The 17,722-nt window shown below is 36.9% G+C and overlaps 1 protein-coding gene across 4 annotated transcripts in view; it reads left to right on the top strand.

Annotated features, from left to right (window-relative positions):
• The window catches only part of BANK1 (B cell scaffold protein with ankyrin repeats 1), a 317,778-nt gene that overhangs the window by 255,428 nt on the left and 44,628 nt on the right, over positions 1-17,722 (top strand). Inside the window, exons 8-10 of one of the 4 annotated variants that reach the window (XM_067736857.1) lie at positions 1,281-1,359; positions 4,691-4,996; positions 8,911-9,219. In XM_067736857.1, the coding sequence (XP_067592958.1) occupies positions 1,281-1,359; positions 4,691-4,996; positions 8,911-9,219 (694 nt within the window). Of the gene's footprint in view, positions 1-1,280; positions 1,360-4,687; positions 4,997-8,910; positions 9,220-17,722 lie in introns of all 4 variants that reach the window. The other 3 variants (XM_067736855.1, XM_067736858.1, XM_067736856.1) reach the window with 3 other exon arrangements.

Here is a 17,722-nt window from a genome sequence, read left to right as displayed (position 1 = left end):
TCTTTGTAAAACATTCCTGTTAATTCAACTAGTAAAAACGTCCTTTATGTGATTTTAAGAGTATTACGGATTTTTTTTAATGTATTCTTGATCTACCTTGTGAAATATAGAGGTCAGGCTAACTGAAAACAAAAAATGACCATATCAACAGTGCTTTTAATACCAAAGCATACAAATACCAACTAAATATCTATCAATCTCCCTAGTAAAGTTAAGTGATTTTTTTACATTAGCATTTAATTGAGTCCACAAAGGGGAAAATATAATTTAAATAGAAAATAATATGAAAAAGAATATATATATTCTGTTTATAGGCTATATATATATTCTTTGATTTCCACTGGAATCTTGAAAATAAAAATGTCTTTAATATTTTTATAGTGAGCCTGATGCAGAAGCTCATTTTCTTTTTTTTAATTGAAGTATAGTTGATTTACAATGTCGTGTTCGTTCCTGGTGTACAGAAAAGAAATTTAAAGGGACAATCCAAACGTAGAGCAAATGGACGAATCATTTCAATTTTATTAAGAACAAAAGCATAAATCATTTGAATAATCACTTGGAGTTCATGGTAACGAAACGTGACCTATGTTAATGCAACCAAGCTCCGTCTCTTTCTCTGCGTGCTTTTGTACAAATAGAGCTCTCACTGGAGTTACTTAGCTTTCTCAGCAAACACCAACATGTTCCACTACTTCAGACCCCATGCCTCCTTCAGAGATTGTAAGCAAACACTAGCAATTTCAGAGGAAAAAAAGCAGGCTTCTATGCTTTCTCAGTAATTCTCCCTTCTAAGTGTAGTGGAACTGATTTCAGAAAGACAAACATAAATTCCCTTACTCAGTTTCCTTTTTCTTTTTAAAGATGGAAAATAGATCACTTTAAAATTTCACTGTCTTATACACAGTATTATAATCCTTGATGTAATTAAGAATATCTTTTGAACTGGTAAAAGATACCAGAAATGTTCAAAAGGAAGCAAAGCTCATGGTTTTTAAAAGAAATAGTTGCCTTCCTTTTTATTCAGGAGTTATTTATTGTAAAAATTTCATAATTATTGCTGTGAATCTTAAAAAAGTTTCATTTAAAAAACTCTTTATTGTAAATGTTATATTGTTCCAGTTACACTTTTAATACTGTGTCATTGAAAAAATTATAGATGGCCCAAATATAATAGCTGAGATATGTAAGGTATTAGCTGTCAGTTTGGTATGTGTGAAAATGCAGATTTATTAAGATTAATACATATAATTGAAAATTACATTCCTTTTTGTCTTCAGATCCAAGAAGTTAGCAGAAATAATGAGGAAGAAAGTGACTATGAAGAGGATATTACCTCATTTTCTACATGTTCTCCTAGTAAGTGTTCCTATATGTTATGTACAGAAACAACATTTGTATTAAGGTGTATGTGACTGATAAAGTAAAACTGAAGAGAGCATAGAAAAGCATGGAGAGCATGGAAACATATTTAATTAACTGAATGACTTTTAGTGTATCATCTGGTAGAGATATGACTACATTATCTTGCTAATTTAAGTATTTCTAATAAGTTCAGTGTTTAATAATCAAACCAGCAGTTTTTCCCACCCAAAGAGAATACACAAGTCAGGTTGATATAAATATTCTATTTGACAACTATATTTTTTCAGTTTTTTTTTTAAACAAAGTCACATTCTTTTCAGACCTTGGTTTTCTCAGCTAGGAAATGAGAAGTTTGTATTAGGACTCTCTATGCTCCCTGCTGGCTGTAATAGAATGTAATTCTCTATTCTAGAAAACTAATTGAGAGTCTTCCTCCATGTACATAACGCTACCTATCATGCCTGTTTCCACTGGTATACAGCAGCTTGCTCACCATCTCCACCAGCAAGTCTGATAGCCATCTCCCACCCAGCATTTCCAAATCTGAAAACCCTAATTCCCACCACTCCGAAATCTGCTCTACCCTCTGACTTCCCCATCTCAGTAAATGAAGACTCCTTCCTTGTTCAATTAAGTCCAAAAACTTCAGTCACCCTTTTTTACTTTCTGTCCTACCCTGTATCCAATCAGATAATACTGTGGACTGTACCTTCGCAAAACAGCCAGACTTTCCTCACCCTTTCATTGTTACTTATCCTAATCCGTGCTGTCATCTGCTCTCCCCTGGATTATTGCAATAACACAGTGGCTCTCAATGAAGCACTGTTTTCTAACCCCAACAGAAGATATTTGTCAATGAATGGAGATTTTTTTGGTCATTATTTTGAGAATGGAATTTTGCTAGAAATACTGCAAAATATCCTGCAATGCACAGGATGTGCCCCATGAAACACAGGATTGTCTTGTCAAAAATGCCAGTAGTATGCCGTTAAGAAACCCTGCAATAGCTTCCTCCCAATTTGCCCCTAATATTCTATGCTTCAAAAAGGAACTAATCACTCTTCTGCTCCAAATTCTCCAATACCTTCCCATGGTACTTGTAATCCTTATTATCACCTATAAGGCCCTAGATAATCTTGATGGTCCCATCTCTGACCACTCTCGCGCTTGTTCACAGCCAAAGTGACACCTCACACATCAAGCAGGCTCTTGCCTCAGGTCATTTGTACTTTGAACAGTTCGCAGATGATGCTCCATTAAACGTTATTGACCACCAGTTTTTCAAATGATGGGCTGACCAGCAAAGCAAAAAACATTAAACACAATGCCTTAACTAGCATACTTTGGCAAAATCGGTAAACTCTTCAAACACTATTGCAGAACACAAAATTATGCTAAATATTAATGTAATAAATTGATGCATTTTAAAGTTATACATTTTATTATCTTTGTAATGACTTAATGATTTGTTATAATTTTTAATGATAATGAAAGTGATGATAAAGGCCATCATTGATAATGACCATATATTTATCATGCCACTTAATCCTCTGAAGTACCACCTATGATAAGGAGACATTATTTCAGTTATTGGTACAGCACAACCTCATTTCTACAGACAGTTTGGACCTGGAACTGTCTCATATACGAAACTCTGTGCGACTGGACTCACGCCTCTGACTCTTTCGTTGGAGTGAGGGTGAAGCATAGAACACCCGAAGTCAGCAGATTTCCATTGGTATCACCATTGCTATGAAGCTTGCTAAAACTCACTGACCAAGCACATCTGACTCTCCAGAGCTGTATTCCAGGTTTGGGCATATTTGACAAGGACCAAGGAGACTCTGTTGCTTGCTTAGGCAGTGTTTATGTAAAATATAAACACCGAATACATAAACATAAGAGTGGCTACAAGTAATTGCCTGTAGCATGAATGTAATTCTAAGCTGATGATCGATTTTCCCAGACTGAAATAGCGAATCCCCTTTGCAAGCATCAGCAATGATTTCTTTTCAGCCACTCCATCATTTACTCCATCAATACTTCTAGAGACTTCTATGTTTCAGGCTGTGTTTGGGGTTACAGCCAGAAAGCTGAATGAGGTCTGGGCAGAGATCTGTGCAAGAATGAAAGTCCACCTGCTCTACCCAGGCTGGTAATTAAAGAATCTTGGTTTGCAGTTCTAATACTGGCAGCTAGACGTTTCTTCTTTCTCACATGAAAGAAAGAGAGAAATTAAAAATAAAATGCATGTAGAAATATGTAGTACTGTCATGGGCATGATTTTCCCACATGACTAACTTTTCTCTCATCGCTGAAAAATGTCTACAGTGTAACTCTTCAATCAAAAAAAGATTCCTCTTTGTACTCTGCCATTTGTCTTCTTTAGCTATATTTTAGTTTAGCGACACTTTAAAACAACAATTTGCTTTTCTATTGCACTCATGGCAGCAAGTCACATTTTCCCTCCAATACAGAGATTCCAAAGTTCATTTTAACTTTGTATGATTGCTTTATTTAGAGCAGAATTTCTATAAAGAAAATATAAAGAAAAAAGTTTTAAGATTTAAAGTTATTGCATTATAATATATTTTTTCTATTTTCTCCCTGAGTGGTTAGAGAGCATTTTACTGTGTACAGTATAAACACAAATCATGGAATCATGATTCTTAGAATGGAGGAAATGTGACTGAATCATTTGGTTAAGTTTCAGGACAGAAAAGATTTTTTGGTGAGAGAACTGAGCCTTAAAAATATTTGCTTACTATTGGTGATTTGGATGCCTTCCCCATCAAAAAATATTAACACTTTTCTCAAGTAATATTTTCAAAAATTAAGATATCATCTGGTGATAAATATGTTAAAATAATAACTAAATAAAAATCACAGATTCATTTCATTGCATTATTTACAGGCAAGTTAAGATTTTTGTTCCTTGCCTTTACCTTTTCCATCACTTACTTATTAGGTTAGTTATATTGTTTTCTAATAAAAATATGGTAATGCAGTCATATATTGAATCTGGTTAAATAATAACTCTAGAGAATCAGAATATTTTTCTATACATGTAGTATCTGAATATTATATATCATTATGTGTATGAGAGTGTCATAAACTGAGGTAGATATAATGGAGCTTTCTTTGGTAAATATTATAAAAGCCCAAGAATGACTGTTCACCAAAATTACACATTTGTCAGCTTTCCCCTGTATCAGATCCTAAAAGTTTAATTAACATTACCACCACTTCTGTACGAAGTTAGAAAATATGAAATGCCTCCAGATGCTGTGTTTACATGAAATCATACAATCTTCTTCATAAGCAGCCATACAGAGCCCAGTTTTCCATCATGAAAGCTGGCGGCCGTACAGGCAGAGGGCGGAAGGAGCAGAGGTGAATGAAACGGCAGAGGAAGAAAAAGAGCATGAATCAGGCACGGAGGCCAAGCACCGCCCACCAGAGGTTGACAGTGGGAGTGAGAACCAGTATGATGACTTGTACACGTTCATTCCTGGAGACGACCCAGAAAATAATTCCCGAGGGCTCCTCGTGAGCAGCAGACCACCTCTCCCTCCACCGCGACCTGTAACAGCTGCCTTCCCACTGGAAAAACCTCACTTCACATTACAAGGTAAGGTTAAGGTTAAAACAACAACTACAAAACGTTGACACACTTACATAGCATACAGTGGCAAAGCCATACAAAGATCAACTTTTAAAACCCAGAGAAGATTTCCTCCTATTCTTTAACAACTAGGGCCTCAGAAATCAGGTAAGAGATACCTCCCACTAACTCCCTTCCTCCCTTCCTTCCTTCCTTCTTTCCTCCTTTCCTCTCTCTCTCTCTGCCCCCCACCCTTCACTATTCCTCGCTCCCGTTCTTCCTCTCTCCCTCTCTCTTTTTCTTTCTTTTTTCTTCCAGGAAAAAAGTCTCATTACAAAACTTTCTGTAAGTAAAGAAAACTTGGAAGGAGTCTGTAATTCTTCACATAAAACGAACCTCAAGCATCATGTGGAAAAGTAAGCAACAACTTAGCTTTTAAAAAATACTCTCAAAGGGCTTCCCTGGTGGCGCAGTGGTTGAGAGTCCGCCTTCCGATGCAGGGGACACGGGTTCGTGCCCCGGTCCGGGAAGATCCCACATGCCGCAGAGCGGCTGGGCCTGTGAGCCATGGCCGCTGAGCCTGCGCGTCCGGAGCCTGTGCTCCGCAATGGGAGAGGCCACAACAGTGAGAGGCCCGCGTACCGGGGGGAAAAAAAAAAAAAAAAAAAACCTCTCAGTTTTCTGACAAAAGAGGAAGGCTAATGTGTTACAGATTTGAAAATGACCTTGGACACTTCACTCAGTTGGTAGCTGCAGGGGAAGCAAGTGGTAAAGGGTCTATCACACGCTGCATTGAGACCAAAGTCAAAAAAATCTGTCTTGCTAAAGTGGAAGAACAACCGTTAAATGGCTGTGACAGCATTTCTTCCCAGATGCAGGAACTAAGGTGTGTCATGGGGGGGTGGGGGGGGGTTGGGAGTGGAGGGCAGGAAACATCAGAGGAGCTTCCATATGAGGCTTATCTGCCTGGAATGTTCAACAGCCCAACAGACTTCCATGCTCACTCGTAGAGTCACCAATTACCACCCACTTTATTGATCACTATTTCATGTTTACTTTCCAAATTCATAAAATGGTCTTACAAAGAAAATTTAATAAGAAGGATGAAAGAAATATCTATTATTAAAACCCCATTTGTCACTCTAGTTGTCAAGTCCTAAAAGGCTATATGAAGTCTATAAAGACTGTTTTAAAAGTGAATTTTGAAGCTATGAAATTTAGCATTTGTGTCCTTGAAGGCCTTATCTCTATAAAAGTTCAAGCTGATTAACGTGAAATTTTGCTAAGATTATGCACTATATTTAGAGATGGAAAGTACTGCTTAATGGAAAGTATGGGAAGCCTAATGGTACTTCTTGATTCATTCACTCATTCAGCAAACATTTATTGATCACCTACTGTGCCAGGCTCTTACAGACTGTTGAGATAGATCAAGGAAGTAGGGTTATCAATACTGGGAGCAAGGGAGAGATGCAGCTTCGTAGTCCACTGACAACAAAATTCTAGTATATTTTTCTCACTTTTACAGATGTGGATAATTTTATCTAATTATTAAAAGTAATTATTAAGAAAGCAAAATTGTCTTATATCACGTTAAAGCTCTTAAAGGAGCTAATATTAAATCATATTTTTTCTAATGTCAATTTCCACATATGGTATGTTGGTTAGGAGGTCTAAAATTACTCCACAGAGAGTAATTTTCACCAGATATCTAGGACCAGAAGTATAATGTTGGCTAATACATCTTCTGAAAAGTACCAAGTATAAAAAGCAAAATAATACAAAAACCCCTTTTTATTTAAAAACTATTTTCAATTCAGCATTACTTTTAATATCATTTTTTTTCATAGAGCTAATATTGGAAGTAAATGGAAAGTAAAATACCAATCTTTTTTCTTAAAATTCTTTGATTAAGTTCTTTGAAAGTAAGACTGGAAGCTACCACTTATTTTTTGCCAGAGACTTTGTTTGGGTTCTTTGACTTTAGCTAGTGATACCTTCAGGAATTGTTCTTTAAGAGTACCTTCCATATGCCCTCAAGTAACCGAAAAAGAGGGGCCACCTCATCAATGCCCTAAGCATCAAATTCCTTATGATGGATTTATGGACATAGTCATTGGAGAAAACAATAATATAGAACATTATATAACACTTTTCAGTTTATAAAGAACATCCAGTCTCTTTTTATCTTTACAACAAACTTTCAAGGCAACAATCATTGTAATGTTCTTTTGACTAAGACCCAAGACCCTAGGGACCGCAATTAGAATGTGTCAAATAATTCCATGAGCAGGTTTCCTGGGATTTTGGGATTCTTATCTTTCTTACACATTCCTTCCCAATTATTTCAAAACTTGGAATTATAGGAATGATATATTTTATTCGTTATTCATTAATGTACAACCTAAGTTGAGAAAACTCAGGTCCAACTCCAACATGAAAAGTACAATCTTATACATTGGGAAATGAAAAGTGAAATGTATTATTTCTAGTGCAAGCCCAACTTTAGAAAGAGTTGGGGAAGGAGGTGGGTGGAGGAACAAAGAGAGTTAACAGCTCAGGAAATCAGTTCATAAAAGTAAGATAGTTGACACATTCCACTAAAAATGAAACACTGTGCAAGTGTTTCCCACACACTTAATCTAGTTTCACCTGGGATGCTGTCAGTGAAACAGAAATCATGAAGTCAGAATCTCAAAACCATATTATTCATAAGGGAAAAGGCAAGTCGTAGAGATTTTAAAGTTAGTGCCAGGCATGCTGGCGTTCATACTTCTTGGGTTAAACTAACTGAAACAAGCTAAGGCTCTGTTGAGAGATGATCTTGGACTCTCCTCTGGTCTCTCCTCATAAGCCTACCCAAAACAATTGCTGAATCTTCTTAGAATAATATCCTTTTATTCTGCTCTAACAGCTTGTCTTTCTCCCTATCTCCTAAGTTTTTCCACTAAAATATCCATTAAGTAAACTAAAGTTTTTGGTCAGATTCTCACCGAAGAGAAGGGAGACTAGTTCTCCTTTAGTTCACATGCATGAATCTCAGAACAACACAGAAAATTAATGATTTTTCAGTCAATAACTGAAATCCTTTCCATTTTTATTGTTCTCAATAATACTTTAAGCAAAACACTTGTCAAAAGGGCACATTTTTAAAAAATTTCTCATTGGTCCGGCAGAGAGGGCCATCCAAATTCTCTTCAACTTATTTATTGACACAGTATACAATATCTTTGTCTTCTAAGTAAACTGCTGCTAGAATATTTTAATACATTCCTATAAAAATATGTAAAGATTTTATTGAATATAAAAAACATGAAAGACTGTTCTTTTCATATGAATTAATCTTCAAGCCATTGATTTTCCATGCCATGTTTTATGTCATGAACCCTACTTTCAGTGTCCCTTATCAAAGAGTGAGGTATAAGTTGGCTTATAGAAATCAAGAGAGCCAGAGTGAGACATAGCGTAAGAAACCAAACAATGGTGGTTTTGGCTATTTCCCTCTGTCATTTTCAGAGAAATTGAATTTTAGGCAAAATACCCAGTTTAATCCCTATAAAAGGTAATATGACTTCAAATTTAAAAAAAAAAATCTGAGAGCATTATGCTTGAAAAACACAAGCTTTCAAAACATTTGGAATTTGAGGCTTAGTTTTATAATTTGATTTCCTGATATTAAATCATTCATAAACTATGTGGAAAATATTTATATGCTTATTTATATATTTTCAAAGAAATCCAGGTCTTTAACAAACTTTTTCTGACAAATCAACAGTTACAAACTGCCAGAGGATATGTTAGTAAATTACATGGTTCACTTTTCTCTTTTTGGAATTTATAGGATAATATATAAATTGTTTGGGGGTGTGGTTCAAGCAGGTGACAGATGGACACCAATAATGCTTAAGGTATGAGTAACCACCATCTAAATGTTTCATAAGCAGGGAAAACGTCGGAAGGCCAAATGGAAAGAAGTCAAAGTTGGTGTGATTCCAGTGCAAGACATGAAACAGGAGGTGAACCCAGAGGAGAAGAAGAACAGAAAGAAGATGAGGAAGACCAGGAAGAGAAGGAAGACCCGTACACTTTTGCTGAGATTGATGACAATGAATATGACACGATACTGGCCAAGAGGAGTACAAAGAAAAAACTTGGAAGCCGGTCATTCATTCTGAACAGACCTCCTGCTCCCACACCACGACCCACAAACATCCCTCCAAAAGAGGAAACTACACCTTATATAGCGCAAGGTAATTTGTTTTGCTGCTGCTGTTACTGTTTGTGTGTGTGTTTTTTGGGGGGTGGCCTCTTTTTGGGTGGGATCTAAGCCCAAAAGATGAAAAGCATCTTTTCGAGTCATAGGTAAGCTGTATTGGACCATTTTTAAATTTAAAACCACGATGAATAACGAAAATAAGAACAATATGTAGGGCTCTGGTTTGTAATTGTTGATTAAGGAGGATAATTTTGACAAACCATCCAAAGAGCATGAAACCATAATATGTGTGGGGAAATACTGTTTGATGCTTCTTCCATAATTCTGTGAGAGGGAAGCTCAACACCTGTGAATAATGTGCAACACACGAAGAGAAGGTAAGTACGTTACTTTTTGCCCCTCATTCCATTTAAGATAACTTTAAAAACCTAAACAGTTTTGAGTACTAGAATCTTAGATATGCAACCCCAGTTCCTCTGATAATTGCACTTCACCCCAATGATTAAGATTCACTTCATCTATGATAGAATTTCTACTTCATTTTAGACTTCAATTCTCCTTTCTCATCTCAGTTAAATCTAAATAAAAAATAGCAAATCCCTAGAGCTTTTTTATATCTGTAACCCCAGCAGGATATACTGACTTTGCTGTTCTTTCCTAACACTCCTGTATTCTCTGGTTTGGTGCACTCCATGAGTCCCTAGTGTCTAAGACATGAATTTTATTCATCAGTATCGCAGGCACATGCACTGAGTGTCTTTGGGGGTTAAGGTACCATCCTAGAGACTGAGGATGTGGAATAAAACAATGTCTGCATCCTTGAGGAGTTCTAGGCAACAGCTATGCAAATAAATATACAGTACAATTTGACCCTTTATTAGAGATTTTTGAACAAAATGTTTGGAATCAAACAAATGTTGGGGTGACAACTAAAGCTGAGAGGCAATATATTATACATTCAAATAGCCTAAACCGGGTACCCAGAGTATTTAAATATATACCACAAATCCACTCAAAAAGAACACGGTTACTCACCTGTGCTTAACATGTTCAAAAGAAACCATTCTATTGTTTAAGCGGTATGTGTTGAGAGGTTTGTATAAGAAAATTTAGCAAGTTTTTTACCAATGTACTAGATACCTACTTAACAGGGATCTGCTGCTGATAATGTTCAAGACAGTATTATAAAAAAGGAAACAATAACAAATTAATAAAGGTTTCAGCTAAAATAAAATGTCAGCTGGAACAATTATCTAGATTATTAAGGGAGGGAATAAGCTGTAATTAGAACTTCTCAGATTGTCTACCATAGTGGCTCTAGGATATTACAGTCAGGCCTTCATATCCGTGGATTCCACATCTGAGGATTCAACCAACTGCACATAGAAAATGTTCAATAAAAGAAAATTCCGGAAAGTACCACAAAGCAAATCTGCCTCCAGAGCAACTGCTTACATAACATTTATATTGTATTTACAACTATTTTTATAGCATTTACATTGCATTAAGTATTATAGGTAATCTAGAGTGACTTAAAGTATACGAGAGGATGTGCAGAGGTTATCGGCAAATACTGTACCATTTTAGAAAAGAGACTTGAGCATCTGCAGATTTTGGTATGGGGGAGGGAGGTCCTGGAACCATTTCCTTGCGGATGCCAAGGGACAACTGTACTAGCTCTGTGACAAGGTTACTAAATCCCAATAAATAATTTTGAAGAGGAAAGTTAGATATGTAACTCAATAACAGAATTTAGTTATATTCTGGAAATTTTTGAAGAGGTACATCATCTTCTGTATCTCAGTCTCTAGGGATTTCTCAGGACCACAATAGAGACTCCCATGTTGCGTTTCTCTGCTGTTTGCTCTTTATCTTGTCATCCTTCTATCAATTGTCCTATTCTTATTTTCCATGAGTGCATTCTTGTTTTCCATTTGTTCTTGTTCTATATCATTCTTTTCTCTTTCTTTAGTGGTGGTGCAGGCAATGAAGTTCAATATCTCTGTCATGGCTTTTGTTTCATTTTGCTTTGAGTTTTTACATTTCTGCGATTTTAATTTTTCTTTAGTTCTCATATTGTCTGTATTATCTTTGCTTGTTGTTTGTTCGTTTCGTCTGGAATGCTTGATACCCCCATAAAATATCTGACTATTCTTAGCGATGCTTTCATGTTTAAGAATGAAGCAGCAAAAATCTGAATGAAAACTCTACTTGCTAACTTGTGGACTGCACTGCAGGGTAATGAGGTAACCAGCTTTTTCATTGAATTACCCCAAAGTGTTAGTTTAGATAGATCTATTCTCTACGTTTTTCAATATTTCTAGAATAAATTCCAACTTACTCTAACCTACATTTATATACCTGGTTGCCAGCACACTGATATCAGAGTGTGGGAAAAAGACTGGGAACTTTCACCACTCAGAGTGCACTGTTTAACTTGTTCTCCCTGTGTTCAGTCCAGTGTATAACTCCTCCCACCCACTGTGCCTTGTGTGCCATGGTCAGAACTACTTCTATTCAATTTCTCCAAGAACAAACTGTCCATCATAGGTGATTGCCTCGTTTCATTAGAGAAGGAATTAGGGACAAGGACTGCTTTAGGCTGTCAACCAAGCCCCATATGAAATAAGAGAATTGAGATGGTTTTCCTCCTCATTCATATATTTATTAATTACATAAAGATTTATTGAGTACCAAATGATAAAGTTTTTCTGTGGATTAATTATGTAAATCCCCTACATAACAGCGGTACAATTTGTCATTTATACACACACACACACACACACACACAGAATTTAAAGAATCTTAGAAATCTTGAGTTTCTAAGAACTTTTAAAGGCTATTTATCTCATCCCAAGCGCAACACCCTTCAACATTTACAAGAAATCTTTCATTCAATTACAGTCTAATTTGTTCTCACAACATTTGTGTTATATGCAGACAGGAATCCGTGTTACATTCTGTGATTGTGTTTTTGTTTTTGTTTTGCACCTGAGTATATAAAAGCACGTATGGTTATTTTCTCCATATTTCAGATTAGTAGCAAAAACTGAACTGTAAATGAGGTCATCAAAGTCCCTTTCCATTATTTCTTCCTTTTCTCTTTCACTGGAATATACTTGCTTGCTTCTTCCTTTTATGCTATTGATTGTTGATCATTCTGTGCTCACATTAGGAAAACATTACCTCATCGGCCAGTTCTTTTGTGATGTTCTTTGCATTTCACAGGGTAAATGCCTTTCATCACGGCTTCCTTTTTTCTTTCCTAGCTCAGGCAAATCTGTTAAATAGAATACACACCATTTCCCAGAAAGCCATGCATTCAATTAGAAGAACATTAATTTACCCTAATTCTTGCCAGAGCACAGAAGTTGTAGCAGAATGCTGGCACATCCAGGGTGTGTTACAGTAGCCAGAAGAGAGGGATGTGGAGTAGGGGATGGAAAAAGAATGCGGGATGCCTAATCCCAACTTCCTATTTCAGAAACTCAAGAAAGTTGTAGCAAAGTGACTAGGCAAATAAACCAGAGAGATATAGGAAAATCATGTTGGCTTTTGTGAGATAATGGGATATAGATAGATAGATAGATAGATATACACACATATTTATATACTGCATTACATATATATATATATATTCCAAACATATATATATGTAATTATATATATATGTAATTATATATATATATATATATATATAGGTTTCTACCCTCAGTTCCTGACACAGAGCTCCTGAAACCCTTGTAATTTCCTGGGTGGTAGGAGTGTTTTTGTTCTAATGAGGCAGCTCTGAGTGGACTCCTGCATGGCTCCTGGAGGGGGGTTAGTAGGGAAAGTCCAAACAGTGATTAGAAGCTTGGAATTTTCAGCCCTAACCCTATTCTCTAGAGAAGGGCGAAGGGCTAAAAATGGAGTTAATGATCAATCATGCCTATGTGAGGAAACCTCAATAAAACCCTGATATTAGGGGTTTCCAGGAGCTTCAAGTTTGGCAAACAGGTCCACGTAGGAAGGGTGACACACCCAACTCCATGGGTACAGACTTCCCTGTACTGGGGACTCCCAGACCTTGCCCTATACATCTCTTTATTTGGCTGTTCATCTGTATCCTTTATCATATTCTTTAAAATAAGTGTTTCCCTGAGTCCTGTGAGCTGCTCTAGCAAATTAATCAAACCTGAGGAGGGGGTTGTGAGAATCTCCAATTTGTAACCAAATCAGACAGAAATTGTGGGTAACCTAGGAATCTACCACTTGGGATTGGCATCTGAAATAGAGAAGAAGCAGGCTTGTGGGACTGAGCTCTTAATCTGTGGGATCTGACACTACCTCTGAGTAGATATTCTCAGAATTGAATAAAATTGAATTCAATTGTAGGATATCCAAATAGTGTTGAAGGGCTGCTTGGTGGGGGAAAATCCGCACACGTTTGATGACCAGAAGTGTCTGAAATGAAGTGTGACAGTAGAGGAGACACACGGGAAAGAAAGGCCCAGGAGGAAAAGTGGGTTTTCCCAATGCTGCTATACAAGGAGGATTCAGATTCACTGATATTACCTAAGTAAATAACTTCATATATCTGAGATGCAAGTTCCTCATTGTAAGTTGGGAATAGAAATAACATCTATTTTAAGGATTGTTGTAATCTTTAAGTGAGATAAAATTAACAAGTACTCAGCACAATACTTGGTATGTGATATACACTCAATAGATAATAATTAAAAGCAATTCTACTTTGTCTTTCCTCAGTTTCTGAACAGACGGTGACTTTGATTAACTTTAAATTCTAGAAGAAGTGTGTGCTTCCTGGATTCTGGAGAGTTAGAAGTTAAGGAAACTATTACAGATGGAATTGGGGTCAGGATATCCTTTCCTCTAAAGGAACAAGTTGGCTTAGTCTACTCCTTATGATAATAATTATTAGGCAACTTTCATGATAATGTCTAATTCATGAAATAATCCTGCACAGTTGGCATTAATAGGCTTATTTTAGAGAATTCCCTGGTGGTCCAGTGGTTAGGACTCTGTGCTTTCACTGCCGAGGGCCCTGGTTGGGGAACAAAGATCCCACAAGCTGCACGGCGTGGCTGGGGAAAAAAAAAAAAAAAGAGGTACTTTTCCTAAAAAGCAAGGTATACAATAAATAAATAAATAAATAAATTTAAAATAGAGATACGGAAACTGATGTTCAGTGAGTTTCAGCGTCTTGCCCATGATGATAAAACTAGGAAGGGGAAGATGTGTGATTTAGACCCGACCCAGCTCAGTCTGGCTACCACGGTTGTACACATGGTAGGACCAATTTTCTTTCTTGATGTATTTATTTCTGGGTCATTAGTTAATATTTATTTCTTCCTTCTGACCCATAAGATCCATAAAAGAAGAGACCAGTCATTTGTTTTTGCCTTTCAAAACCTCATCTGTTTTTGTATCCTTGGTGCCAAGCTCAGTGCTGAATTCATAGCAGAAACCATGAATATTTGATGAATATTAATTGAATGAGTACAAGGACGAATAAATGATAAAAGTAACAAGAACTACATCAATGTGGGTAGGAGACTTCACTAACACTACAGAGGTTGGTCAGAAGAATATATCAACCTAGTAATTCCTAAATTTCCCCTTTTTTAAAAAAATTTTAATTTATGTATTTATTTATTATTTTTGGCTGTGTTGGGTCTTCGTTTCTGTGTGAGGGCTTTCTCTAGTTGCGGCGAGTGGGGGCCACTCTTCATCGCGGCGCGCAGGCCTCTCACTGTCGTGGCCTCTCTTGTTGCAGAGCACAGACTCCAGACGCGCAGGCTCAGTAGTTGTGGCTCACGGGTCTAGTTGCTCCGCGGCATGTGGGATCTTCCCAGACCAGGGCTCGAACCCGTGTCCCCTGCATTGGCAGGCAGATTCTCAACCACTGCGCCACCAGGGAAGCCCTCCCCTCTATTAAACCATCTAAGTACTCCTAATGAAGAGGGAATCCTGTACCTAAGGGGACAAAGTTCTAGGATATTCACTTATAGCTAAGCATTCTAACTGCTTTCACACAGCATAATGTATCAGAGAGAATCTCTATTTCCACCATCACCACCATCTCCTATCCCCAGAAATGTAACTTATTAATACAAAATTGAACCCGTGGTTCATTTTATTAAGAGATATGTTTCTGGATTTTTTATTCCATTCTTGTTATACTAAACCTAATTTTATGTTAGTAACAGTGAAAAGGATAACTCATTTTTCTTAAATGAAAAGTTTTTGAAGTCTGCCTGCTTTTAAGAATCATATTCTCTCCATCTTTTTCTCCCTCTAATACTGGAAAGGATCAGGTTCATTAAGCTTCAAGAATATAGAGGAATTAACATGGATTCACAGTCCTTCTTAGTGACAAAATTCTTGATTTAAGACAAATCAAAGAAAGAAATGAGCACTTTTCATAATATACATAGATGGGTAGTAAAATTATATCCATAAATCATTGCAAAGAGATGACTGCCTATTTGGGAAAATTTTTCAACATCAAAGGGCAATTTCCCATTTTCCCCTCACACAATTAATAAAACCAAGATCCTTCTTCAGAGTCCATGTTGCTGATTTGGGGTAGAATATAATTTCCCTTTCAATTTTCAATTGCTACTGAGCTGCCCTTGGCATTTTACAGTGCAACAAAGTTGTGTACAGCCTTTTTGAGAGCTACTCAGCTACTGGGACCCCAAAATGTCAAGTACAACTCAGCTGCTCTCAGAAATTTTCCACTTGCAATTCACTTGTACTTGAAATTGATCACATACAATGCAATGGAAATGCAAACAGAAAGAGAAACCTTGTAGAATCTCTTAGGAAAATTAATCCATATCATCATAAATGTGGCAGAATGGATTGGCCTCTGTCCTCATTAGTGAAGAAATATTGTCAAATGGATTAAAGTAAGCCTTAGATCAAGTGCCCTAGGTTCTACTCTCTGGCCTGGTGACCTTGTCCAAACCATGAGCTTTAGGACTTTGTATATATATCACAGGTGGTCTCAGGATAGAGGACATATTTATCATCTGTTTGTAAACCCAGTGTCCCTGCTTTCCCCGTGATCCTCTGCCTCCCTGCTTTTCCTGATAGAGTACTGGCACAGCTCTGACAAGGAGCAGTTGTTCAGACGTGTGCTCACATTGGGAATTCTGGTCTTTTTCCCCTTAACATACGATGCTCCTAGAGTCTCTGTTAAATTTGTCTTTTAGTAGAAGCCCAATTGGCCTAGAGTAGCAGGTCTTAACGGGTGGTGATTTGCCTCCCAGGAGACATTTGGAGACATTTGGCAGTGTTAAGAGACATTTTGATTGTCATGGCTAAGACAGTACTACTGGCATCTATGCTAGGCCACAAAACATGTCTCAACAAATTTAAGAGGACAGAAATTATATCAAGCATTTTTTCCAACCACAACGGTATGAAACTAGAAATCAGTTACAGGGGAGAAATGGGAAAAACACAAACATGTGGAGACTAAGCAACATGCTACTAAAAAGAAAAATGGGTCAGTGAAGAAATCAAAGAGGAAGTCAGAAAATAAAATGAAATGGAAATAAAAACACAACTTTCCAAAATCTATGGGACACAGCAAAAGCTATTCTGAGAGGGAAGTTTATAGCAAAACAGGTCCACCTCAAGAAACAAGAAAATCTCAAATAAGCAGCCCTGTCCTTTGGAAATTTTCAATCTGCATTTTTGTAGTTTGAGTCTTATTGGCAGAACTAGTATTTAATATTTGTTCAAAGTGAACGTGACCAGATCCTACTGGTTACTTCTTAGGACAGTAATATTTCCTGATATAAGAGGAAAGAAAGAGGCCAGAGAAATTACTCTTGGTAATCACTAAGCATGAACCAAAAGGTGAACTCATCGCAGCTTCTAGAGTATTACAGTGACTTCCTAACAACCCAAACCACTTCTCTTTGAAACAAAAGGAAAATTACCAGGGATGTTACTGGAGGAATGTCTATGCTAATATCATTTTTTATTGAATACAAGTGTTCAAGAAGTAAAATCAAGCAGTGAGCACACATGAAATCATATGGGAGGAAACGAGCCCCTAGTCCAGTGCTCTGCAAGCAGTGGGTGTTCAATACATGTTGCCTGCCTGGTAGCAAAATGAAGAAAGACCTGCCTACCCAGTGGTGGAGTAGAGACTTTGCTAATAAACTCATTACAATGCCCTCAAGCTCTAATTACACAGAATTCCACAAATCGATTGCTCTCTTTCTCTCAGTGTCCCAACCTCCTGGATAAGAAACATTTCAAGAATAGAAATATTCTTATTTGCATCAAAAAGGATAAATATGCAGATAAAAAGTTTGTATTCTATTCTAATGAAAATTCAGTTCCTTAGAAGTAGAAAAAGTAATTTATAGTGAGATTTCCTGTTTTGGGAGAGGATTTTTATGGGAACACGTCTATCAGACTTAAAGTTTCCATTACAAACTGGAAAGAAAATTAATGTTTTCTCCTTAGGAAACCAAAGCATTCATTGATATTTCCACCGAATTAGAATTTCT

Source organism: Pseudorca crassidens, chromosome 4, assembly GCF_039906515.1.
Source record: "Pseudorca crassidens isolate mPseCra1 chromosome 4, mPseCra1.hap1, whole genome shotgun sequence".
Taxonomy (NCBI): domain Eukaryota; kingdom Metazoa; phylum Chordata; class Mammalia; order Artiodactyla; family Delphinidae; genus Pseudorca; species Pseudorca crassidens.
Note: the sequence above shows the minus strand (reverse complement) of the source record. Positions and strands in the feature narration are given on the sequence as shown.